Source organism: Acomys minous (assembly GCF_964271855.1).
Source record: "Acomys minous genome assembly, chromosome: 16".
Taxonomy (NCBI): Eukaryota; Metazoa; Chordata; class Mammalia; order Rodentia; family Muridae; genus Acomys; species Acomys minous.
In genome coordinates this window covers 45,149,320-45,175,924 of record NC_140498.1, presented here as the reverse complement: position 1 = coordinate 45,175,924, position 26,605 = coordinate 45,149,320, and the positions used below count along the sequence as shown (strand labels likewise).

The following is a 26,605-nucleotide window of genomic DNA, read 5'->3' as shown; positions in this document are numbered from 1 at the left end:
ACACACACACACACACTATACAATCTCATGTATTTATAGCCTTGTGTTAGAAAATAAGGGAAAGTTTCTTAAATACTTATAAAAGGCTAGAGAAATGGCTTAGCAGTTAAGGGCACTTGGTCTGACATTGTGGGGTCGCATGCTCCAACTCTCACCAACACTTAGCAATGTAACTCCACTGTGCAGTGCTGTGTTCTTGAAGACCTGTAATTATCCAGGCAGCCCCACTAATGCTTGTTGGTTTTCAGCATATCCCCCAAGTTCAGGAAGGGAGCTCACCTCAAAAGCAACAATAGGTAAAGAGTGATTTAAAAAAAAAAAAAGGACATCTGCCATGTTTGCCTGGCATGTGTGTGTGCAGTCAGGTGCACACACTATTACTAAATAGATCTACAGAATCTTAAGATATCTATCTGCTCAGTATGTTGGGGGAAACATCCACATATGGACTTGGGTGAATAGCCAAGCATGCCATTGAATAGATAAAACACAGGGTGTGGAGCATTGTGAACAGTGAAATTCCATCAACTCTGGACTTATGCACTGTGTCCATGAGCCCCAGCTCTGCATGCAGTCATATACAGAGGTTCAAGTGAGTTCCACACTGAGAACTTTGTATAGCAAGGTTTCCCATAGCAACTCTGGCTAGGGGGTGGGAGTGGGCAGAGGGCTGGGATCAGTGGGTGTTCAGGTTTACTCCGTTTTCCTACTACCTTCTTGGAACTGTCTTTAACAAAATACACAGTCTTCCTGTGACAAGCTGTTAAATTAAATATGGGGTTGGGGGGATGTCTTCATGGGTAAAGACTCCTGCTAGGAAAATGACGGCCTGACTTCCATCCATGGAAGCCATGTAAAGGTGGAAGGAGAGAACTGACTTTACAAAGATACCCTTTGACTTCCACATATGTGCTGTGGCATGTCCTACCACCACAATATGATGATGATGATGATGGTGGTGGTGGTGGTGGTGGTGGTGGTGGTGATGATGGTGATGATGATGATGATGGTGGTGATGGTGATAGTGATGATGATGATGATAGTAATTGTGGTGATGATGATGGTGGTGGTGATGGTGGTGGTGGTGATGGTGATGGTGGTGGTGGTGGTGGTGGTGGTGGTGATGGTGGTGGTGGTGGTGGTGGTGGTGGTGGTGGTGATGGTGGTGATGGTGGTGGTGGTGGTGATGATGGTGGTAGTGGTGGTGGTGGTGGTGGTGATGGTGGTGATGGTGGTGGTGGTGGTGATGATGGTGGTAGTGGTGGTGGTGGTGGTGGTGATGGTAGTGGTGGTGATGGTGGTGGTGGTGATGGTGGTGGTGGTGGTGGTGGTGGTGGTGGTGGTGGTGGTGGTAGTGATGTATACATTGTAGAGAAAAAATGTTGAAAGATACCAAAAGAGGAATTCTGCATACTGGACTGGGACTACAAAACGTCTGGCCTTGCTCAAGGATTCCAAGCAATACAAAGCAGCCATTAGGACTGCATGGACAGAACCAAGTGATTTGGAATCAAATTCAGGCTTTGCTACTTTTAGGCTTTGCACAAGTCAGTTCCCTGATGTTCAGTTTTTGTATTTACAAAGCTGAAATATCCAATAACAAGCTGTGGGAGATCCTGTGCAGATAATCTGAGATAATGTATGTTCACGCTAGCCTCCTTCCCAGCACAGAGGAAGTGCTGGCGTTAGCTTTCATTCATCTTTCAGTAGTCAATCTGCTATAGTAAAGAAAAAGAGCAATAGATCAAAGAGACTATAATATGGTAATATAAAGAATTAAGCCTTCTAAATTTATCCCACAGAACTCACTTCAATAAATCACACGTTCTGTATCAGGCTATCCAATACTTTCAACACAAGCCACCAGTGGTTCTTGAGCTCAGGATGCGCAACAGGTGTCATCTATGTATAGAATTTTTAATATTTAATTTTCAGTAACTTAATTTAAATAAAACTACAGAGCTGATGGCCTTCTCTACCACATGTAAATCCATTCTAGAAAATTCTATTTTCCCAGCTAACCTACCCTAGTTCTTTCTTAATAGCCACTAGTACTGTATATTGACATAAGTATCAATAATACAAAATAGTGTTTCCTTTTTCTTTTGTAGAAGAGCTGATTCCAGAAGGCCTTAGAGAGTGGTTTCCTCTTTGAACTCATTCTGAATCCTTAAAGAAAAAACTGTTATGTTTCCTATGACATCATCACCCTCCCTTCCTCTTGCTGCTCATGTGTACGTATATGTGTGTGTGTGTGTGTGTGTGTGTGTGTGTGTGTGTGTATGTGTGTGTGTATGTGTCTGTGTGTGTATGTGTCCATATGTATTTGTGTGTATGTGTGTATGTGTGTGTATATGTGTGTGTATATATGTGTATCTGTGTGTGTATGTGTGTATGTGTGTGTATATGTCTGTGTGTGTATATGTGTGTGCTTGTGTGTATGTGTATGTATGTGTATATATGTGTGTTTGTGTGTGTATGTGTATGTATGTGTGTTTGTGTGTATATGTGTATGTATGTTTGTGTGTGTGTATGTGTGTATTGTGCAATGTCTGTGTGTGTATTTGTGTGTGTGTGTGTGTGTGTGTGTGTGTGTATTGTGCAGTGTCTGTCTGTCTATTTGCGTGTGCTCAGGTTGCCTACAGGTTGCCTGAGCCTCCCATGTGTGAACATTCCAGGTGTGCACCTCCATGCCCAGATAACACTTTCCACCCTCCTTTTCTGCTCCTCAGAGACAACAAGGCCTTAGATGTAGAAAATAGCTCCACTACATATATGCAACATGGAGAAACTGATAGCCTGGATTTGTTCTCAAAGGCTTTCTCAATTGAGAGATAATATTCCATAAGATTCACACTTCTAAAATGCACAGTTCAGAATTTATTTTTTAAAACCTCAAAAAAGACATAGCTGTCACTACTATTGGATCACACAGCACATTTCTCCCCACAAGCACTAAAAACTTTCTTCCCTTAAGCCTCAGCAATAGCAGATCCTCTTTCGGTCACAACAGTTATACCTACTCCAAACACTTAATATAGTTAGACTCATAGGCTGCATTTCCCTTTGTGGCCGCCTTCTCATACATGTAGTACTTGCAATGTTCATTCATGCTTTCTACATAGTAATACTCCATTTTGTGTGTGTGTGTGCCTCTGTACAATCCCACTTTAGGCTAGGTCATGTTCTTTACTAGTTTTAGATACCCTAATTGTTCTCATTATAAATAATGCTCTATGAACATTTGTGCCTCAGATTCTGTACACACACACACACACACACACACACACACACACACACACACACAGATTCAGCTCTCTTGGGTACATAACCAGGAGTAGACTTTTCAGATCACACTGTAATTCTTTATCACTTTTAATGAACCACTGAGCTATTTCCCAAGCCCAACATTTATATTCTTCCAACAGTGCGCACACGTTCTGACATCACATTCTTACCAACACGTTTTGTAAGGGTCTATCTGTATGGTCACACACTTGTTCCCAATAATGCGATTGATACAGTTGTCATGAATACTTTCACTTATGTCTGACAATGGAAATCAGGGATGGGAAGTTCCTTTATGTGAATCAGTTCATATTAGTTATAAAACAAAAATAAATGTAAACAAAACATTTTTTTTGAGTTTAATGTGGACATGCCATAATGCATTTGGATGTGTGACACTTGGAAGAAAACGGTCAAAGTCATGGGGTCCTTTTGAGAGGTTGTTTATAAGTTTCTATCTTGAAGTTAAATTGATGCTCAAGCATTTACAAGAGTCAGGACAAGTGCGTAGTCTTCAGAATTCCTGTCGCAGGCTATTTTCTGGAAGTACACTTAGGGTGACTCTTCTTGGAAAATTATTACATCATTTATGTACAATTAGAATTCTACTCCTCATATCACTCCTCTTGGAGTTTTCTAGAACAACAATAGTGGGGCTCACTGAGCAGCAGGAAAGGCAGCCACGAGCAGTCGCTCACCATAAAGGGTTCTACCTTGGTTCCACACCCAAGCTGATGTCATTTCTGTGCACAAGGTACCAACTGCAAATTCCCAGGACAGCACCTAACTCCATAAGGACAAAGGGATATGTCTTCTCAAAATAGACTATACAACATTTAGTTCCCTCTCATTTATCATCTGGCCTGGCCTGGGGGAACAGGGCCAGTTCTTTCTGGTCTGTTTGAGGACATGTTCAAAGATTTAACCAAACTAGCCACTTGGAGAGGCCTGGGGATGGGCTTCTGCCCAGGAGCCGCAAGCTCACTGGGTGCCGGAAACATCACAGCTGTTTCCGCAGCAGAGATTCTTAAACATGCTCCCGCCGTAAGCTGGGAAAATAATCAAGTAGTAGTTACAAACTTCTCTGCTGCAAGAACATCTGCTCACACATCGATTTACAACTTTAAGATGAGGCTGGTGTGATGGCTCAGTGAGTAAAATTGAATTCTGTCAAGCCCGAGGACCTGAGGTCAATCTCAGGGACCCATATGAGGAAAGGAGGGAGAAGAGATGCCTGCATGTTGTCTTCTGACCTCTACACATAAGCTGTGACACACAAACTCCCATACACATACATACACTCACACGGAGAAATTAAATGTGTACGTGTGTATGTATGTATATATATATATATATATATACATACACACATGTCTGGCAATGGAAATCAGGGATGGGAAGTTTCTTTATGTGAATCAGTTCATATTAGTTATAAAACAAAAATAAATGTAAACAAAACATTTTTTGAGTTTATTGTGGGCATGTCATAATGCATTTGGATGTATTGCACTTGGAAGAAAACGGTCATATATGTGTATATATATATATATATATATATATATATATATATATATATATATATATATATATACACACACACACACATATATATGTGTATGTGTGTATATATATATATTCTTGATAGGGATATACACATATACCTATACCTAACCTATCCCTAACCTATACCTATGGCTATACATATACATATACATATACATATACATATACATACTTGAAATGGAATTGAAGCCACTACAACTCAGGAGCCAAAACCCATATATCACTACCCAGGAGCCTCTTCTTAGCTGAATCCAGGGATAATGTCTCTCAGAAGGAGAGTGGGCTTCTCTGCCTGGCACTGGAATCTCCTCGGCAGCAGATCTGAAAAGACAGCTGCTGACAGCTGCAAACTCCATGCCTGATCCCGGAGATCAAGTGACGGGAGGTTGGTTTCCATGGCACTCTCAGAAACAGGTGGCTCTCTCAACCTTGGGAAAAGCACATTTCTCACTCTGCAGTAAGTCAGCCTCTCCTGTGGACACATGTAGTTAGGGCCCAAAGAGCCAGGTGTCTCTTAGTAAAATCGGGGCAAGAGAAAAACAAGAGATGTGAGCCCAAGGGAAATAGACCCCAGGGTTCTGTAGTGTGTGAGTTCAAGGCCAGAGAGTTGGGCTCCCTCTCCCCACCATCAGCTCTTCCTTGCCTGCTGTGCTGTTTTCTGTGGAGCACTCCTTGCTGTCGGCAATGACTCCATCTGTTGGCTTCATCTCTTTACCATTCCAGAACACAAAACTCCTATAGGAAAGGTATCAAGTGTGCCAGGGAAGTGGCTCAGTCGGTAAAATGCATGGCCACCCGAGTCTGACCCCTAGAGCCTGCACAAATACAATAGGAGAAGAAGCAGCCAGTCCTGAGACAGCACTGTCTTCCTGTGATAGAAAGCCTAGTCCGCACACACACACATGGCCCACCAGATGTTTCAAGCAGCTTTGGTACAGCAAGATTTAATAAAACACCCAAGATGGATCTTGCATGCTCCAGCAGACTTTCTTGAAGCCTTTGGATCTTTTTTTTTTTTTTTTTTTGTCTTTTTTTGAGACAGCATTTCTCTGTGTAGCCTTGGATGTCCTTGACTCAATTTGTAGACCAGGCTGGCCTCGAACTCACAGTGATCCACCTGCCTTTGTTTCCTGAGTGCTGGGATTACGGGCATGCGCCAACATGCCCAGCCCTTTGGATGCATTTTGGGGCCTTTTTCAGTTTAAACACACTTGCTCTACACACCACCAAAGTGACAAAAGTACCAAAGCCAGCAACAGAAAGCCCTACATTCCCCAGTCCTCGGCCTCTCTGTCTGTGAGAGCAATGACTTGCTATGTGCCACGACAAACCACCCACCATCCTTCTCTGAACAAAAGCAGACTTCCCCAGGCAATGAAGATGAAAGATACGCCAGCCAGCCTGACATGTGGATAGACCATGGAAAACACGGTGTGGGATCTTTTTAAATTATAAAGGCAGATCCTGGCGTTGGCCTATTTAAAACCTTCTGGACTTCTTGAGGCTTGGGGATGCGGCGGAGGGATATCTCCATAGGTAAAGTGCTAGCCTTGCAAACACATGGACCCATGTTTGCTCCCCATAACTCACTTAAGAATAGTTTAACTCATGTAGAGTATAGTCTCAGTGACGTGTGCCCGTAATCCCAGCAGTGGAAACAGGACACCTGTGGATGCCTAGGACTCTGCTAGCTAGGCAGTCTAGACTACTTGGCTGAATTCTCGGCCAGTGAGATACCCAGTCTTCCCAACTTCCCCCGGCAAGGTAGGTGGTACCTGAGGGACACCTCCTGATGTCCTCTGGCATCCAGGTGAAGCTGCACAGACACATGTACACACACACACACACACACACACACACACACACACACACAGAATATGAAGCCCACGCTCGGTAGCATCACAGATGATGAATGTGACCGAGGTTTCTTAGGTGCCTTGGTTTCACAGCTTTCTTTCCCTTCCTTGTTACCCTCAAACCAACATCTCCCCTTCCCCTCAGGTCTCCTACATGCCCTCTGTGCCTGTCACTCTCTCTCCTAACCCCACACTTAAGTCCAGCTGGCCCTCTTGTTGGCCAGTCTCCTAAGCTCAAATTTCTCCTCGAGCAATCTAAAATAACACGCTCTGTTACTATCACGTAACCTCTTTTATTTTCCTCAGAGCCTCCCTCCCATGGTCTGACTCTCGGTTTGCTTAACGCTTTTTTTTTTCCTAGTAGAATGTCAGGCCTCATACCTCAACTGAAGGTTGAGGAAATATTTACAAAACCAATAAACATTAAAAACCCAAGCCACCACACCCATCTGAAGTTTACAACCAGCCCGGTCTGAGTCCTTGATAGGCAGGGCGGGGGCCCGGGCCACCACCACTATCACTGTGAAGGTAAAATTTAGAGAAGGAAAGACATTAACTGTTCAGCTGCTGGGTTTTAGGCAGGTGCTCTGACAAGGGCTGAGTGGTGGCTTTCACCCAGCTGCCCCAGTGACTGCAGCTTGCCACGCCACGTTTCTCGCATCTGTAATTTGAAAATGTTATGCGCTTGGGGCGTAGGGGTATTAGGATGAGGAATTTGATTTTAAGAGGAAAAAGTCAAGTCGTTCTAATGGAAAATGGAGCACTCTGGCCCTGGCCGCACATGTGCTTGGTTTGTAAGAGAAAGCCTTGGCCAGCCGAGAGGAGAGCTAGACCAGCAGGCCAGGACTCTAGCTTGCTTTCCGCTCCTGACTGCCAGCTGCCAGGTTGGCAGCCTGGTCTCTTGAGCAGGCTAGTTTTTAACCCACATTGAGGGCACACTATCTAGAAGCCTGGTCCATCCTTGGATCCCTGGTGGCTCCGGGGTTCACAGAGAGAAGTGTCCCTTTCAGTGGCTCTATTTCTTGGAATTTAGGAAGTCTTAGCTATTGTCCTGGCTAGCTGCAGATGAACAATGGCCTCTCGGCAGTGTGAGTCTCTGACTGCAAGGATTTTTGTTGTTTCATTCCTCATCCTTCTATCCAGTCCCCATAAAAGTCAAAGTCAAACCCTATCTTTTTCTTTCTTTCTTTTTTTTTTGTTTTTGTCTTTTTTGTTTGTTTTGTTGTTGTTGTTGTTGTTGTTTGTCTGTGATGATCTATTTACTTAAGAGATCAGCTACCAATACCATTATGGAGGCAAAGACAAGAGAGGGTCACATGGAGAGGCCACAGGAAATGCTTTTCCGTGAGACACTACCCTCGTCTCTATAGACATAACAAAAGAGAGATTTGTTAAGAAAAATTATCACTAATTCTTTACTGTGCTCGCTTTTTTTATTTTTTTATTTTTTAGAGAGTCTCACTATGTATTCCAGATTTTGGCTTGAACTTGTTATATATTTCAGTCTCTCCCGAACTGTCAATCCTGCCTCTGAAACCCAAGTGGTGAAACATACAACTGTGGTAATTAAAGAAAAGCCCTTGAATTAGATGGGGGTGGAGGGCATGGGAGGAGTTGGAGGCCAAAGGGAAGAGGCTAGGAGCGATATGAATATAGAACTATTATATGAAACTCTCAGAAAATTTAATTAAAAATATATTCATGGAGTATTTTTGAAAAGGAAAATTAAGCTTTCTATCTGTACAGAAAAAGAACGTGAGAAGATGCTGAGAAGAAATGAACGTACCCATGGAAAGCCCAGGGGACACAGTGAGTTTTAGTGGATATACCTATGTGCTCATGTGATGTGTTTCTGTGTATGCACGGAAGTTGTTTCTATGCTGTATACGTATTTTTATGTATTTGCTTGGTTTTTTTTTAAATGAAGACTCACCAAACAGATGATCTGTGTGTGTGTCTGTGTGCATACACACAAATATATCCCATATTAATTTAGTAGTAAGAAAAGTAAACAACCTCTAAAATGATAATTATATTGAAAAGAAACGTAATGAAAAAGACTGAATTTAAACCAAATATTCATCTAACTGACTACTTGTTCAAATTGGCACCAAAACAACACGACCTTCTTGCAGGCAGAGCATGATGGGACAGAACGATCCAGAATGGATTTTAGCGATAGTGTGGGGCCGAGAGGAGTCTACCTTCAGCTCGCTAAACATGGCAAGGAGGATAACTACTTGTAGAACTCATCATCCGAACCCCCTTTCCTAGCATGGTCCAGCAACCCTCCATGAGCTCCAAGTGCAGAGACCACCAGAGACGGAAGACCTCTGTGTCTTGTGCCCGTCAGATCCTATTCTGGAGAGTGGGAATTTGATGTTCTTGCTTTGTGAAGCTGCAGACTGAGGCCTAGGCCTGGAGACTGGTAGGCAAAGGACCTATCACTGAATGCCACTCCCATCCCTGGGATTGCATGTGTCATGGAGGCACCACCTAGGTCATGGTCACTGACACTGTGTTATCGTGGTGGGGAACTTTTCAGCTTCATGTCGGCAGACATATTAAACAAAGCATTTCTGTATATTTCCGGCTATCCTAGGAATTGTGGGCTCCCAGGAGCAGCCCTTTCCAGTGTGACAGCTGAAATACATGTCTAGACATTGTAAAAATGCCCCAGCCGTATAAAAAAATCTGCCCTGGAAGAAAACCATTCCCCAGACGGATGTCCTCAGAATCCCCCGGATCTGTTCACCCTCCCCTCTTAGCCATGGTTTTATTTCACTTTCTTTTTCATTTTAATTCAAGAATTACTGTGTGCTCATTTGTTTAAGTAATACATTTCAAAATACAGTAAAACATCTACACCTCTCCTACTGAACTTTAAAGGCAAGCAAGAATTGAGTGGGTCCTTTAATAAAAATACCCGTTGTCAAGAAACATCCTGGGGTTTCTTTTCTTTTTTTAGGATTTTTAGAAATAATGTGACCCAGACTGGCCTGGAACTTACTATGCAGCCCAGGGTGAATTTGAATTTATGATTCTCCTGCCCCAGTACCCTCACCCCATAGCAGACTGCTGGGATCATAGGCATGTGCCACCATGCCCAGCTGTCCACAGTCCATCTGTCCCCATCCAACCCACAGTAAACTACAGGCTTCAGTGCATTCCGCCTCAGCCCTGGCCGAGCACAGCAGAAAGGCTCAGTGAAGCAGGTGTTCCCAGGCCTTATGGGACCCTTAAAATACACCAGCCTGTGTCAGCAATACAATAAAAATGGCAAAAGAATGTTCTGCTCTGTGCTGAAAAATAAGAGGTCTGACTGCACGTTGAACTTCTACAGCCCCCACAAGGAGGTGGCAGGGGTGGAGGAGATCCACAACACAGAGACTTACATCAAACTTACATACTGCCCTTCCCCAGGAGGGAAGAGTATACAACATCCCTCGGTGTGTGCACCTCTAGGTAGCTGCAGCCAGATGGTAAATGAAATGGGCATGTAGCTGGCCCAGTCCCCACTACGGCTTAGACGGATAGAAATCCTGTATGGTCTGTCCAACCTTCCTGTCATGCTGGAGGCTTGTCCCTGTCACCAAATGGCTCTGTCACATGCAGCAAATGGGAGCCCTGGTCACTCTCAACAGATAAGGAAGCAGGCGGAGATGCAGATGCATGGCACCTGGGGCTACGGGAAATGTACTCAGTGTCCTCTGCTGGGCTCCCACACTGATCCTAGGCCCTCCGGGATCAGCTACAGCAAGTCCCTTCACTGAGCCGCAATGGGGAACATCTGGCAAAGAAAACACCAGGTTCGAAACAAAGCCCTCCTAGTAAGAGCCCTGGGCTCACCCCAGGCTTCTAGAAAATGCTCTGAGGAGTGGGAACTGGTTGGTGATCATCCGTGTGTCACGGCTTCCACCAATTTCTCTCAGAGAGCATCCTTCTCACAAGAACAAACACGTATTTGACAAGGGGAGGGCGGAAGGCACACCAAGGCAGGAACAGCAGAAGACACAGCTTACAGACTGCACAAAGTCTCTGGAGTAAGTGACATGTTTGATAGATTATGTGCATTTGGAGGGAAACCAGAAGGTATTATCTCCAGTAGGATTAGACACTGATAACCGAGAAGACAGTCTTTTTAAACTAAGCTACGAGGACCCCTTTCCCAGCAGTTCGCTCCTGACCCTGCATCAACAGCTCTTGTCCTGTTGTGATTGTTCCCCCAGGAACTTGCCTTCCACTGGGGAACAAGCCCTCCTGACAGGCAGCTGCAAGAGTCAGGGAGAAAACTGATGAGATATGACAGCAGCACAGAACCGCGTTAGCCTTCTGCTCAGACTGGCTTGTGCTGAGCACAGACAATGCCGTTCCCCTGTAGGCAGCGGGTCTAGTCACCATGCTGCTTTGTAGAACCATGCAGCGCACAGGCCTACTACACAGCACGGCCAGCCAGCTCCCACCTCGTCCCTACTGGGAAAGCTAGTCAGGTTAGGTGGCTGCCCTCCCTTTCCTTTGAAAAATATTTACACATTAGTTTAAGTTTTGAGGCAAGGACTTCCAGGTAGCCTTAGCTGGCTTGGAACTTGTCTGCTGAGTGCTGGGATTATAGGCACTCCCACCATGCCTGGCTTCCGTTTCCTCTTCCAAGGGACTCTTCCCAGGAGGGCTGAAAACTGACCAGACCTTAAAGTCTTGTGTCGGTGGGTTTGCAGTGTGCCTGGCAATAAACATGGAAGTACATTTGGAGTGTGAGCCAATTGCTCTGCTGTTTGCAGGCTACGGTTCCTTTTGCCACCACCCAGTGGGATAAAGACTGGCCAGCAAAAGGAAGAATGAACCTCAAGGTCAAGGTATGTGCACTCAAGGTCACACAGGCGAACAAGCTCCCGTGGTGGAGATGGGAGATGAACCAGGTGATTTGTTCCCTAGCCCCGACCTCCGCGTCAGTCAGCCTCCTGTCAGCCTGTTTTCCTAACTAAAACACAGTGCCTCGATGATAAGATACTGTAGGTAAAACACCTCATACGTGGCCTGGTGCATATAATGCCTGAAATCAAGCAGCCACTGTTGATATAATTACGACTAAATGTGAAAAGCCCCAGGAGGCATTTTCCTCCCAGAAAATGACAGAAGTATGAATTTATGGTGCCGTCTGCTCCAAACGGCCAATCCTTCCCTCCTCTCTTAAACCTCAACAAAGCCCCTACACTGTTGATCAACATGTTCCTGAGCCCAGCTTCCCAGGAGAAAAGCAGTTCCTGGGCCGGGTTCCATGTAAACAATGCAGACAGGCAGGAGTTTGGTGCAGTGCCTACACTGACCAGGCACTTAATGCGGAGGGAATGTGAGTGTCGGGGCTATCATCTCCCAATCTGACACAGGCACACACACACACACACACACACACACACACACACACACACACACACAAACACAGTTGCCCACAAGCTGCCCAGTGCCACCCGGCACTCACCCATCCTCCTTGCCACCAGGCACTAACAGATGGGAGCTATTCTTATTATTTAACATTTATTAAGCGCCCACAGTGTGCCAGGAGCTTCGCAGAACAGGGCTGTGGGTGGTCCCAAAGAGTCTGTCCCCAGAAGGCTGTAGCCACATGGAAGATTTGAGATCGGCCTCTCTTAACTACAAAGGGCAGCCTCCACCCCTGCCACCCAGCTCTGGCATGTCTCACAGGAGCACGTGGGAAAGGACGTGGCCTCAGTGTGATAGAGACCTGTGAGCTCTTTGCCTAGGGGCTGCAGTCCGGCGGTGGAAGGGGACAGTGAGCCTCATACATTACAAGTGAGAGTGAATGAAGGTCCTCATCGCACCTAAGAAAGAGAGTGGGGTTGGTTAGCTTCACAGCATGCAGATGAACTGCCTCATACGTGGCCTGGCACATACTAAGCTCATGGAATCTAACAGCTGATGTGGAGGTAACTATGCCACAGGAGACATGGGCTCTAAAAAACAAACACACACACACACACACAAAGGACTAAAGACCCATCATCCAGCAGAAGGATCAAGAACTAAAGGCCACTGTGGCCTCAGTTAGCGTCTGGCCTAGCCAACTGCACACAACCCTGTCTCAATTCTACCACAGATGTCAGGCTCCACAGCTGTCCAGTCAGCTCTTCTCCCTGGTCCCATATGACTGAACCCCTGTGCAGGGCAGCTACGCTGAAAGGTACCCCCTTTAACATTCGAGAGACGCAACAGAGCCTTTCACCCCATCTAGAATGTTTTTGTCCCCAAACACGATAGCGCAGACTGTTGAGAAATCAAAAGCCAAGGAAGACTGCAGTGAATTCACCATCTGATGCGTTCTCAGCGAGACCAGGTGCAGCTCACCAGGGTCTCATGGCCACCTGGGAAGGAGACATGACCTTTCCCCACTCTCAAGTTAGGATGAGGTGTGACAGTATCACAGAGCAGTTCCAATACCAACTAGAACAGACTAAGGAGAAATTCCAGCCCTAGGCATGACATCGTGTCACCATGACTGTCCTACAAAGCCCTCAGGAAGGGTCACTGTTAAACTCTGAATCCTGACAGTGGTCTTGGGCGACAGAATACATGGTACACGGGCATTACTTCGCTCTCTTTTTTTCCCCTGATAAAAAAGTAAATGCTTATAAAAGTTAAGGAATTTATCCAGGGCTGCACACAGTGGGCCATCATTGTACTTAACGTTTGTCCCTATACATGCTGTTTGCCTTTATACAGCTGAGTTTCCTCACTGACGGGGAAGCAACTGCTCTTTTTAGCATCATTGAGAGCAGGGGAAGACTCTGATGTGCATGGGCCACTTCTTCCTCAGCAGTGGATATTGAATTCCCGATTTGCCCTGAGCTGGGTGCTGGGCTCAGAGCTGGCCATCCCTCTAGTACACACACACACACACACACACACACACACACACACACACACACACACACACCACACACACACACTATTCTTTGTCATCTCCCCATGTCAAAGATATTCAAACAGAAATGACAAAAAAAACTTATGTTTTTCTGGAGTATCAGAATTATAGGCCTTCAGCAAGGATGAAGAGCTTCCTGGGATTGTCCTCAAACCTGACTTCATGCCCAGTTGTGTTAAAGATGTCATCCATTAGTTGGAGATAGGGACTAAGGGACCTGAGGAACCTATAGCTATGCTGTTGTATTTAATTTTCAAATTTGAGGCCGGTAAGGTGGCTTTCTGTGTGACCTCTGGGGACAGATGGGAACCATCTCAGTGTTCAGAGCTTAAAGAAGAGACCCATGTGGAACTCATAATCAATAAGCAAGCATTTATGAATGAGCTATATGAAGCCTCTGCCCAAAGTGCTCAATCTGGAAAGTATCCATTATTGAAGATACCAGTATAGGCTACCCGGACCGGCCTGAGCATAGGGCTCCATGTCTGTGGCTACCTTATAGGCTCAGCAGTCAATCAAGTAGGCATCCTGGCTCTTGCACTCTGGGATGCATGTGTGACAGGGCTATCTTTGGACGGGAGAGAAACACAAATAGGGGTAAGCCTCTCCATCATAAATCAGCCAGGCAAAGCACTTACAAAAAGTAACTTTAAAAGGCAGGGGAAGGGTGGCTCGCTGCCAAGGGCTCAGATTGCAGCAGCCAAAGCACTGACTCAAAAGTGAAATCCACAGGTCTTCCAGCTCTCCTTGGGCTGCACTAACATATAAAAAGCATACTTGCTGACATAGCATGCCTTTGAGATGATCAACATGACAGATGGCTGCTGCAGAAACTCATCCCTTTTATAGGACAGATATTAATCACAAAGATTGACAGAGTTCCTTTAACATTTTAATTTTTTAAAGTATATTTCTATGAAAAAGGGACATGGCATGCCACGTGCCTCTTCAAGTGCCTTGGATTGATATAAGGTCCATAGTATTTTAGATTCCGTCACTAAACGGTTTGGTTCTGTTTCCACTTCTGCAGCTAGAAACAGAATAGGATGTGTAGTTGATAATATCACATAGAGAGGCTGGCGAGGTCACTCAGTTTATAAACAGTCTGCTGTCTAAGTATGAGAGCTCAGATTTAGATCCCTAATGAGCGCACGTGAGGACATCCTATTGGGACTTTAGGTAAGAGGGATATAGGAGAATGAGGAAATAGAAGGACCCAGAGGGTTCTAGAAACTTAGAAGAAGAACATCATGATGAGTGGACCTGTGCCCAGGGGTGTCTGTTCAAACTATTGCACCAACCAAGGACAATACAGTCAGTAAACATTGAACCCCTACTCTGATCTACCCAATGGATAGGACATTCTCTACAACTGTGACATGGACTCCTGTGTCCCAATTTGACCACTTCCCCTTGGTGGGGAGGCCTGGTGGCACTCAGAGAAAGAATAAGCAGGCTACCAACATGAGACTTGATAGCCTATGACCATATAGTGAGGGAGGAGGTCCCCCTCAGTCACAGACCTAGGGGAGGGGAATAGGGTGAAAGCGGGAAGGAGGGAGGAACAGTAGGATACAAGTGATGGGATAACAATTGAGATGTAATCTGAATATAGTAATAAAAAAATAAAAGAAACCTTAATAACAAAATAAAAAACCCAAAACTTTAAATTGAATAGAACTTTTCAAATAAAATAATTCAATACAAAAAGGAAGAAAGAAATCTGGCAAAACGGTGCACAGCATTGCCGTGGAGGTATGGCGGAAGGTGAATCCAGGAAGCACATTTGATAGCAACCTGGCTGAATTGATTGATGAGCCCCAGGATCACTGAGAGCCCCTGTGTCAACAAACAAGGTTAGAGACTGATAAAATGAGACACCTACCCAGGCACATGAACCCACTTATACCGATATAAGTATACACACACAAATATATAGTATATTTCGGTAGACATTATTTTTGCCTGAATATATTACTATGGTAAATACTACGTGTTGGTTTATGTGTGGCTAATATAAAGAGCAAGAACTGCATGCTCTAAGATAGCCATTTTGGTTCAGTTACTAGGTTGGTGGGTATCCCAGGGTTTTCTTGACTTCCCTAGATGATCCAGTTCTTATCTGAAAAAGCAAGAGTGGCCCTAGGTACACTTTCATCAATGGAGGTGAGAAGATGCTGGGTAAAGCGGTTCTATCAGGCTATTAACAGAGAAGCTGATGGCTGCAAAGATGGAACAAGTTCCCCATGGGTTATGTAGTCTCCGGATGCCAACCTCATCTCTTATCCTGAGGCGTAGAGCATGTGCTGTGAAGGGAGAAAGGTCATGTTTACATTTTAGAACTTCCTTTATCAGTTTTGTTAATCAAGAGAAGTTGGGCTTTGCCTATTTAGCCCTGGTTATTCTCATAGTTCCATAAGTGGTCCTGTATTCCCAGTTTCCCCAGTTCAGGTGTGGATGGATGTGCATAGTCTGTAGCATGAGACAGGGATGCTGAACCCTGGACTTTCTGCTAGGACAGACAGGAAAGACACCCTCTAAGATGAAGTTGGGTATAGTTCTGGGTGTGTTGCCAATCAACTTGGTCACCATATGGCAATGACATGCTGTTGTATTTAATGTCCAACTTTGCTATCCATAAGGTGGCCCTCTGTGTGACCCCTGAAAACAGATGCTGTACCCATTCGCCTCAGTGTCTTCAGATTAAGGGAGACTGAGGAGAGGCAATCCCTGTGAACAACAGGGAGGCTGTCTTTCTGTTTATCTGAGCTCCTAGACCCAACTGAGCCTGAAGTTTACAAGACCAAAACCATTTCCCGATGCAGTAAGACTTAGATTTTTGTTCTTATATATAAAAGAATATTCATTAAGTATATACGCTGTCCCTTTCCCTCTTTAGAATAATATATATTCTTCTATGTATATTATATTTGATTATATAAAACAAATAAATATATACATAAAGTATAATCTTTTCCATATAATATAATCTGTGCTCCTTATACTCTTCTATGCTTCCTCATCACCCGTTCTTAGTTCCCAATCCTGCTTATTATAGGTAATCAATAAATAACCGCCAAATGAAAAGATTGTGAACTATCCCCAAAGCACAAGAGAACGCCGAAAGTCTGAGAAAAACTGAGGCATGTTGAGGTTAACTGACAAGCCCAAGGCCACACGCTTAGTATATGCCAAAGTTAATTTATCAACCTGGACCCTGCTTGACTCTAAATTCTCCTTGCCACCTCTCTTACTGTTTAATTTAGTTCACTGTTGACATGGCCTCATTGGCAGTACAGAAAAGTCACTCGGTGACTAAGATGGAGTGGCCACAAAGTAAATGACACCACCAGCATTTATATCAGGCATTCGTTCTGATGTCTTTCCCAATCAACAGACTCTCTAAACAGGCAGAGCACATCATGGGGGCAGAAATACCACTGAGAATGGAAAATGGCTACACCAGCCACTAAATGAAAAGAATTGTTTCTAAGTCCAATCAGAATCATATGCAAGTGACTTGCAAGATCTCCAACCCATTTCTTTGCATTTCTAGAGGGTAGGGCTCCTCTTTGAAAAAAATCAACATTTCAGTAGTTTCTAGTAGCACCACACAAAGGATGCAGACTTCTTGTAAAACACACTTCCAACACAAGAAGTCTGATTTCTGCTTCAAAACACACAGAGCCTAGGGGTGGTGTGCATAGCAGAGAGACGTGACTCTGCAGATTTCTGCATGCCAGAGCTATGGGGAGTATAGGTGCAGGAAGACACTCAGCCTTTGGGGAAATTACTATTTCAAAGGTAAATAATGGTGGGGAATGTAAGACACTACACAGTTGCGCATTCACCTTCTAGATCAATGGTTCTCAACCTGTGTGTTGCAATCCCTTTAGAGGGTTGAATGACCCTTTCACAGGGGTCACCTAAGACCATCGAAAAACACAATTATCTACATTACAATTCATAACAGTACCAAAATTATAGTTATGAAGTAGCAGCGAAAATAATTTTATGGCTGAAGGTTGCCATAATGATCAAGGGTCGCAGCATTAGGAAGGCTGCGAATCACTGTTCTAAATCCGTGGGAAAATGTTCCAGGACCCATTCTCCCATGGACAAGTTCAGGATGTAGGAGACTCATCTCTGAGGCTCCTCCCAGCTGCTTTGGCTTCCATCTTTCCCTTTTGGAATCCGAACACCATCACATTCACAGAGCTAGGAAGATGGCAAAAATACCGACGAGGATCTCTCAGCGTGACAAATTCACTGGTGAGTGCCAGCTGGTGTTTACCCAGCTCCGGTCCCACATCAGTCTTTGGAACTGTCCAACTCTTAGCAAGCATGGGTCACATCCTGTCCCCATGTCCCAGTGCATGTTTGGGCTTATTCCTGGGTCTCCCACTAAAAGAGAAGGTGGACACTAAACAAACCCAATCTAAATCTGGACTCTGCCACTGGAATTCCTTGGGACCTTGGTATTCTTATTCCCTCTTTCTCCAGATACAAAAATGGAGTCAAAACAAAAGGTGGACATCCCCAAACTAAAAGCTCCAGAATCACCTTTGATTTTTGATTCTCATTTTTTGTGTTGTGCTGTTTTCCTTTTGCAGAAAGACACTCCACTGCAAACACTGATTGTGAAACACCTTCAGCAGAGTCTGGGACAACACCCTGTACCAAACACATAAATATCCTGCCCCCTTCCACAACCATCAAAGGTCAAAGGTCATGGATATTCATGCTGGCTGGGATAGGGTATAAATAGTTGCTTGTTTGCCACTTCTGGTCAAGTCTCATTCCTGGGTGAGGTTTGGTTTCAGGCCTTAAGACTTTTGGTTTCAGAATGTTTTGGAATTGAGAATTACAGGTATAATTAGGTGGTGAACAAATAGCCCAACCTCAGTAGGTCACTATGAAAATTAAGTTACTTCTATAGCTAAGACCTGAGCTGTATACACAAGTGCTTCCTCCCGCTAACTTTAGTTCTGGAATGATCTACTTGTTGCTCCCACTAGACTGTGAATGATTGTGCATTTTAGGGTTGCGATGTCATTTTTGCCTTCCAAGGGCCTCTCCTGGGGCTTGACAAAAGTGGATTTACAATGATAGGTTGGTGAATGGATGCCCGGAAGGCTCCTGATACTGTGCACCACCTTTTCTCTAGGATAGAATTTTTAAAATATATATAATGCATACATTCTTGATAGGTATTGGTTAGTAATCTGTTCATTTGTTTGTTAACCAGAGAGACAGTCACAGGCTTGGAGGCCATTGCAGATGGATCCCTCTCCTGTTTCCCAGGTAACACTAAAGATGGAAGCCCTCCCCTGGGTTTACAAAGCTGGAGGAATGTGGGCTTCCTTGAGTCCTGCTAAAGAAAAGGTACTTCGTCTGAAGCACAAGAATAGAAACTAAGTTCTACCTCTGGATGGAGACATGGGAACCCAAAGCATTAGCTACTAGGGTCACGCTGCTTTTAAAAGTCAAGCCAAGTGTTCCTGTAGGTCACCCGACCAGGAACCCACCCGCCGAGAAAGAGTGGATTAAAGGAGAGGAGGGCTGATTATTCTTTAATAAAATAATGTGCTTATCCCTCCTGGGTTTTGTCAGATGCTCAAAAAAGACTAATATTCTTCTCCTTTTCTTTGGACACTGGGCAAAGCCTAAGTGTGCTTTCCCTAACACTCTGGACTTCCACATTCTCTGAAGGCCCCGCCTCCCCAGACTCCACCCCACCCCATGACAGCTGCTCCCTGTCCTCATTTCAGAACATGCCAACTTCCTAGGACCTCAACTCAAAAGGCATGGCTGTCTCTCTTCCTTCCCATCTCTCTCTAGCCAGCAGCTGCCCATATTCAGATGTTTTCCCTTTACAATCTATTAAAACACTGTCCTGGCGATCCCTTCTGAGTCCCCTTTTAAAATTCTTTTATTATCAAGAAAAACCCAAGAAAAGAAATCTTAGTTTCTAGGGCACCATATTTCTCTAAAGAACAAGTTGGTGGGTTTTTTTTTCACAGTAATAGATATCCAACCAATACTGAGTGTCAGCATATAATAATCATTCACATACACTGATGGGTTTCAAGAACTTTCATTCAACTACGTGATATAGTTGGAAGACATCTGCCCACTCTACTCTCTCTTTCCTTCCACTCCTGTCAGTGCTAATCCTTTCCTCAGTAGGCTCATGCCCACTCCAATGCTCATACATGTCTATACATGTCTGCGTTAAATCTAAAATCCTGGGACAAATGGCTGAGGTTTCTATTTAACGTATCAAAGCAAACTTGATCACCAGGCTCTCCCAGCATCCCGCGGTCTCTACCTGCCCTCTACCCTAAACTCTGCAGCCCAGAGGCTGGGCTTCTCCTCTCTTAGAAGATCTTCTGGATAATCCAGCCATTTTGGTTACCTCCCCATTTGTCCCTCTTGGCTGTTGCACCTGGTTCCCCTCTCTTCCCCCCACCTTCCCCTCCTACCTCTCCTTACATGGCTCGGAGTCATGTGTCTCCCAGTTGTCTCTGCCTCTGTCTATATGCCCCCTTTTAGCTACAGTAAACATTCTCCTCCAGCATACCTAGGAGCACACATGTCTTTCCTTTTCATTTCTTTTTTTTTTTCATTCAGTATGTATATATCATTATATATATATAAAATCTAGGATATTCAAAGGACAGGAAGCATATCTATCTTTTTGATTCTGCTGTATCTTGTTTAGTCTGATAATCTTCAGTTCTATCAATTTTCTGCAAAAAAAATGTCATTTTAGAAGCCATCATTTTTGAGGCCTGCAGGGACTTCAAAAGAGTCTCTTTGTATAGGAGGAAGGCTGTTGTAGCCATACGTGCAGGCAGATACATACACCAGGGCTGTAGATCCATAAAGCCAAGAAGCACTAGACTCAATTGCTAAGCAATCTCACAAATGAAGTTATGAAGCCACTGTTCTGGTACGATCACTTGTCATTGTGTGAGCAAGGCCCAAGGCTTAAGTAAATCCTGTTGGCAGGGTCTAGACTCAAGAATGACTTGGGCAACAGTTTTGACTTCCTGGGACAGCAGGTCAGTCAACCCAGTGGTGAATCAAGATGGCACTGGGAATAGAGGACTAAGTGAAGGTCCCAAGGATGATGACTTGGCTCTTCATCCAAAGACCCAGCCTGGGTTCTATATTGAGGGTGTCATAGTCTATGTCATGTGCATGTTTTTTGTATCCTTTTAATGTCTTACTATCCGTGAAAGACTTCAACCTGACTTAGCCTAAATCTCTATATCCACTCCATGATCATTTATGGAGCTAGAGAAAAAATAAAAATAAAAAACACAAAAAAGAAAAAAAAAACCAAAAGACATATTTACTCACTTGTTTGTAGACTCAATAATGTTTAAACATAAAATATTGGGTACAGGGGATATAATTTGGTAGATACTGGTTTTCTTTGGGAAATGAAAGGTAGAAATGGAAGTCCCATTTTAGCTATGGGACTAGCTTTAAAGAAGGTGACATGAGAGTGACCTCACTAGAAGAGTAAGGACCTATATGCACTATCTGGGCATGAGTGTGGTACTCTTTTTTTTTTTTTTTAAGATTTATTTATTTTGTATGCATCAGTGGTGTTCTGCCTGTATGTGTATGTATGTCTCTGTGAGGATGTTGCAGCCCCTGGAACTAGCCCCAGGAATTGAACCCAGATCCGCTGGAAGAGCAACCAGTGTTCTTAACCACTAATCCATCTCTCCAGCCTCCCCCCAGGTACACTTTTAAAACCTGACAATGCAAATCATTTTTTTTTAACTGCACAAAAGTTTGGCCACGCGGGTCTGGATTTCAAAAGTTGTCACAGAGAACAACACAAAAAGGAATGTCTTTGGCTGTAGAACTCTTGGCTATTGAGTTTGGAAAGACTGTGAAACTGTAAAAGCTATCTCGAACATCTCACCAGTGGCCCCCTCAATATAAGCGTTGACCCAGTTCCGAAATCTCAGGCGCAGTGTATCCCAGCAAGGATGAAGTCCCCCTCTTCATCATCTTGTTGGCTTCATGACGTCACTAAATTGTTCCAGAACTCTCAAATTCCTGCAGAAATGCCTATATTCTTGACTTGGGGTGAAATTCCCCAAGGCCAAGTACTGAGGTAGCTGTCACAATAAGCGTAAGCTGAAAGGAGAATGGGTGCGAGAATTTTCTACCCGTTTCTATAACACCTCCTGCTTCCTTTGAAAACATATCTGCCACTGGAGGGGTTTTAGTTTCTTTGAGCCAAATGGTGCTGCCTCCACAAACCAGCCACATGGCTAGGACCTTCATGTACACAGCCTTTCAGGGTATTCTGTGTGCAGGAGAGTGAAAGGACAAAGTGGTCCCAGTGACTCATCAGAGGCTTCTCACCAAACCACTCAGAAAGCCTTCTAGGTCACTAGCTCCAAAGTTTCACTTTGGCAAACAAACGAGAGAGTAGATCAGGTTAACCTTTGCAAGTAAAATAACTTGCTCTTTCATTGCAAACTAACCAGTTCCGTTGCTTGAGCACACTGCCAAAGAGGAAGAAATAGGGCCTTCCCCACTTCTCGGTTGGCTCTGGCGTCTTCTCATCTATCACTGAGGTAATACGTTCAGAGTGGCATTTTGTAATGACAGAAACATCCCAGCAAATCGATAGTTATTTAATTCCCAACAAGCTCTCGAGTCCATTAAACCTGATTACATTCACCCATTTCTGTGGGTGCCGTTATTCCCCTGAACCAGCACTTAATCTATAACAGGAACTTATGAGAACTTTCAAAAGCAATTTCAGCATCAATCAGCACGGAGTGAAATGAGCGATTTGCTTGTAATTATTTATTGGATAGGGCGGCAAAGGGGCACGACAAAAACTCCAGCCTTTGACCTTCACCCCAAATTTCCAACAGAAGCAAAAAGGATCTCTTCTCTGCTTCCCTATTAAGCCCTAAGTTTCACGTTGCCATCTGGCCACAAATGAAAAGTCCTTTCCTTGCTGTTGGGACCAGTCTCCACCTGGCCTAGTCACCTACAACACAGAGGCATAGCAATACCACACATCCAGGGTTAATTGTCAGTTCTGGAGTTCTTTGGATTGACTGCTGAACAGGTTCTACCACTCAGGGTCTGACAGTTAATAAAAGGTAACAGTCACAGAAAGAGAAGAATATTTCTTCCAGATCCTCCTCAGAAACGTTAATTAACAAATTATAGTGTGGTAGAATTCTGAAGCATGGAGAGTTGGGGGCCACAAGAGAAAAGCCCACGGGTTGTAGTGCATGTATTTAATTTTCCTTTCCCACAGAAAGGAGATTTAGAATTTATTACCAAGGGTTGGTTATTCTTTAAAAAAAGAAGAAAAGAAAAGAAAAACAGCAGCAAATAGCCACTTGCTTCCTACAATGACCCACTTCTATCAAGAGTGGATGTTGGCTTTCCAGAGAACTACAGGCATACACCCAGAAGCGATGGTTTTGAGTGACAGCACAGAGGTACAATAAGCCAGAGAAACAGGTCCTGATTTCTTGCTAGCACATGATCCTCTCTGCACACGGAATAATAGCCTTAGCAGTCAAAACAACAGGCATTCCCAACCTTCTCTCTTGCTGCTGTGAGTACAAACAGTTGGCGTGGGGTTTCCAGAATAAGCCCTGAACTTCCTAAGGAGACCATCCTCAGTGCTCCCTCTTGTTAGTGGGTCACCTCTCTGACCCAGAAGGGTGAGCTTCTCTGCGAATGGGCAACCTGTGTGGGGTGTCCTCAGCAGTGCTCCGGTACATCCTGCCCTTCTGTTTCCTGGGTTAAAGCCTCCAAGCAAGCCATATCATGATGAGTTACTGCGACTCATGATCTGCTCTGGGAGACCGAGTCCCTCAGAAAGCTGGGGGAGAGAGCAAGTCTTTTGCCCCCTGGTCAACCTCCCGAAGCAGAGGCATGAATGTTAAACAGCATCCCGATCAATACAAGCAAATACAGCTCAACTACACCATTTATTCATCCATGAGAGATGTCAATAGCCAGATTAAGGTGATCCATCTTTTTGATTTCCTACTGTCTTCCTTCTGACTACATGAGGGCTTTTCTCTCTCTCTCTCTCTCTCTCTCTCTCTCTCTCTCTCTCTCTCTCTCTCTCTCTTCCTGTATTAAAAGTGTCTGCTTTCTCAACCATAAAAATTCCAATTATTACTCAGAGCACTCTGGAGTTAAGTTGCTTGCTGGAAAAGCCATGAATTACCTGCATCAGTCCCGGGAAGTAGGGGGCGGCAGGCACGATCATGGGCACTCCATAAGAATGCAGAAGGACTCCTTGCGACGCCAACATGCTTTAAACAGAGGCTTTATTCCCTCCAAGGCTGAACACATCAATAGAGTGTTGGAGGGGGGAAAAAATCTATAGACCCAACTTCTTCTCAACTACAAAGCTGAGAGCCAAATCGCTTCTGTCAGGAGCCAAGCGCCCATCCACAGGCGGCGGAGACAGGGAAGGAAAGAAAATCCGCATCAGCAACTCTTAATGTGAAAGTTTTCTTCCCAGACAAGGAAGGGACGCGGCAGCTGCAGGGTCGGAGCTACCAAAATGGAAGGAGCTATTTTGGGAGCAGCTGGCCCAACATGACTAACCAAATACTCTTCATTAATTTAGTTCTCAGACAGAGGGAGATGGAGTGACAGGGAAAGCGGGTTAAGAGAGGAACTGGGCCAAATTGCAAGGAGCTGGGGCTACATGAGATTTTGAGATTTTTTGTTTGTTTGTTTGTTTGTTTATTTTAGAGAGAATAAGTAATGGGAATGTTTAAGCTTACATGACAATCAGTTGCAACTTAGAGAACTTAAATCTTCACCCACAGAAACTGTCACCTGAGGCCCTAGATTTAAGTCTTAAACTGGAACTGATTGCCACGTGAACTTGTGTACTGCCGCATAAGGACTAGGAGTTTGGATCTCCAGTGCCCATGTAAGAAGCCAAGCAATGTTGCACACATCTGTCTTTCCAGCACTGGGAAAATGGAGACGGGAGAACCCTGGGTCTCAGCTGGCTAGCTGGAATGGCCAGACAGAAAGCTCCAGATTCAATGGTTCAGCGAGAGAGCCTCTCTCAGGAGATAAGTAAACAGCTATAAAGGAAGACACTCTTCAACTACACACATACATTTGCACACCTATACCCTCCACATAGTTGTGTACAAACAAAGAACAAAAACAAACACCACACTCCAACCTAGCAGGCTCATATGGGCAGCTGATCAAAACTTCTCTAAGAAGAATCAGCGTGTGGTGAGCAAACATCCATAGTCCTAGAACTCAGGAGTTGGATACAGGAAAACCAGGAGCTCAGGTGCATAGCAAGTTCAAGGCCAGCCTGGGCTACATGAGACTGTTGATGATCTAAGAAAATATTCGGCTCCACTTTCTTTCCCTTCCTCACCAGACTTTAGTTTGAAGAGGCTATTCATAAGTAACAAATAATAGCTGAAATCTGAGTAAATTAATGTTGTGGGTTACGGCACTCCTTTCTTCCACATCTCTGAAGTAGGACTAATCCCAGACCAAGGAAACAGAGTGGTAACCGAAAGCATCCCAGGCTCACACTAGGTAGTCACTTTGTAGCCATAGGAGGCAGCGTTGAGTTTAAACCACCGCACACTCAATCACTAGGTGAGGTGCCACGCTGACATTGTACTGTGATGTGTGGTCTAGGAATATGTCAGGTGCCAGTCTCAGCTGTCTTGGGGCCACAGAGAAGGTGCAGACTTTCTATTGCTCTGTTTCAACTATGAGGGATTTCACATGGCTTGTATGTGGCCTTCCAGCTTTGATACACACATTCACAGTATATTAACAAAGATGGTCTCCTGCTCTCATCGATGAAAGATGTTGAGAAATGTGCAAGGTGAGAGCTGGAGATGCATTACTTGGTAGGTCAGTTCTTCTGCGATTCCATGACGTGGAATCATGGTGACCGGGCTGTTCCTTTTCTAGTCGTGCAGTCTTAAACAACTTCATTTTTCTCCTAAACTCCAGTTCCATTTGGGCATGTAGCAGTGACATAGACCCTTGTCACCTTCTCGAAGCCTGCAATAGAGGTGGCCAGTTGCCATGGTTTCTGCTTTTCCCTTTACGGTTGGTATTCACCCATCTTTGACTTCAGACCTGAAGGCTCAATTGATAAAACTGTCATTTTTCTTTCATTTTTCATACCAGGAAAGTAATGTGGACATATTTAGTACTCCACAACTTTGAAACTAGTAATATGAAACTCTCATGAAGACAGCTGAAGATCACCTTCATAGGCCTTGGCCGATAGCTCAATGGGTAAAGTATTTGCTGAATAAGGCTGAAGACCCGGGTTCCAACACCCAAGACCTATGTGATAAGCATGCTTGGGCAAGCCTATAAAGCTAGCTTTCAGGATGGGAGGAAATAGCCAACTAATATTGATGACTCTATGAGATCCATGTACAATGAGTGACACTGTCTGAGAACCCAAGAAAGGGACACAAGAATCTCCCAGACATTTACTTCTAAACACACACACACACACACACACACACACACACACACACACACACACACAATGTCACCTTTGACTCACACACACCCTTGCCACAAACCACTTCTCTCTCTAAGCAGGATACACAATATAGATTTTTGTCAAAACGATGCGTGCAAGAGCTCCAGACGCCAGCACACATATTCAACTATTGGCTTTCTCTAAGCCCAATGTCAATTCCTCCACTTTTAGATAGCCAAGGTGTTTTTACACTACACTAATTTTAGTTGCTTGATTTAGCTACATAATTACATTTCTAGATAACGACAGCAGACAGGGTTTGGCAGAGAATTCAATTATTTAAGGCTGGATTTTTTGGCCATCTTGACAAGGTTTCTCTGTAATTGATTCTCATGCATTGTAGTGGCCACGTTGTGCAATCCCAGCAGCTCCACAAACAGCTGC

At 44.4% G+C, this 26,605-nt stretch overlaps 1 protein-coding gene across 43 annotated transcripts in view; it reads right to left on the bottom strand.

Annotated features, from left to right (window-relative positions):
* Positions 1-26,605, bottom strand: part of RBFOX1 (RNA binding fox-1 homolog 1) — a 2,117,065-nt gene that overhangs the window by 318,523 nt on the left and 1,771,937 nt on the right. Inside the window, exon 1 of one of the 43 annotated variants that reach the window (XM_084764426.1) lies at positions 23,885-24,114. The exons of 38 other annotated variants lie outside the window; for them this stretch is intronic. In XM_084764426.1, the coding sequence (XP_084620552.1) occupies positions 23,885-23,971 (87 nt within the window). In that variant the 5' untranslated portion in view covers positions 23,972-24,114. Of the gene's footprint in view, positions 1-23,884; positions 24,115-26,605 lie in introns of those variants that run through there. 4 more of the 43 variants (XM_084764433.1, XM_084764446.1, XM_084764442.1 and 1 more) reach the window with 4 other exon arrangements.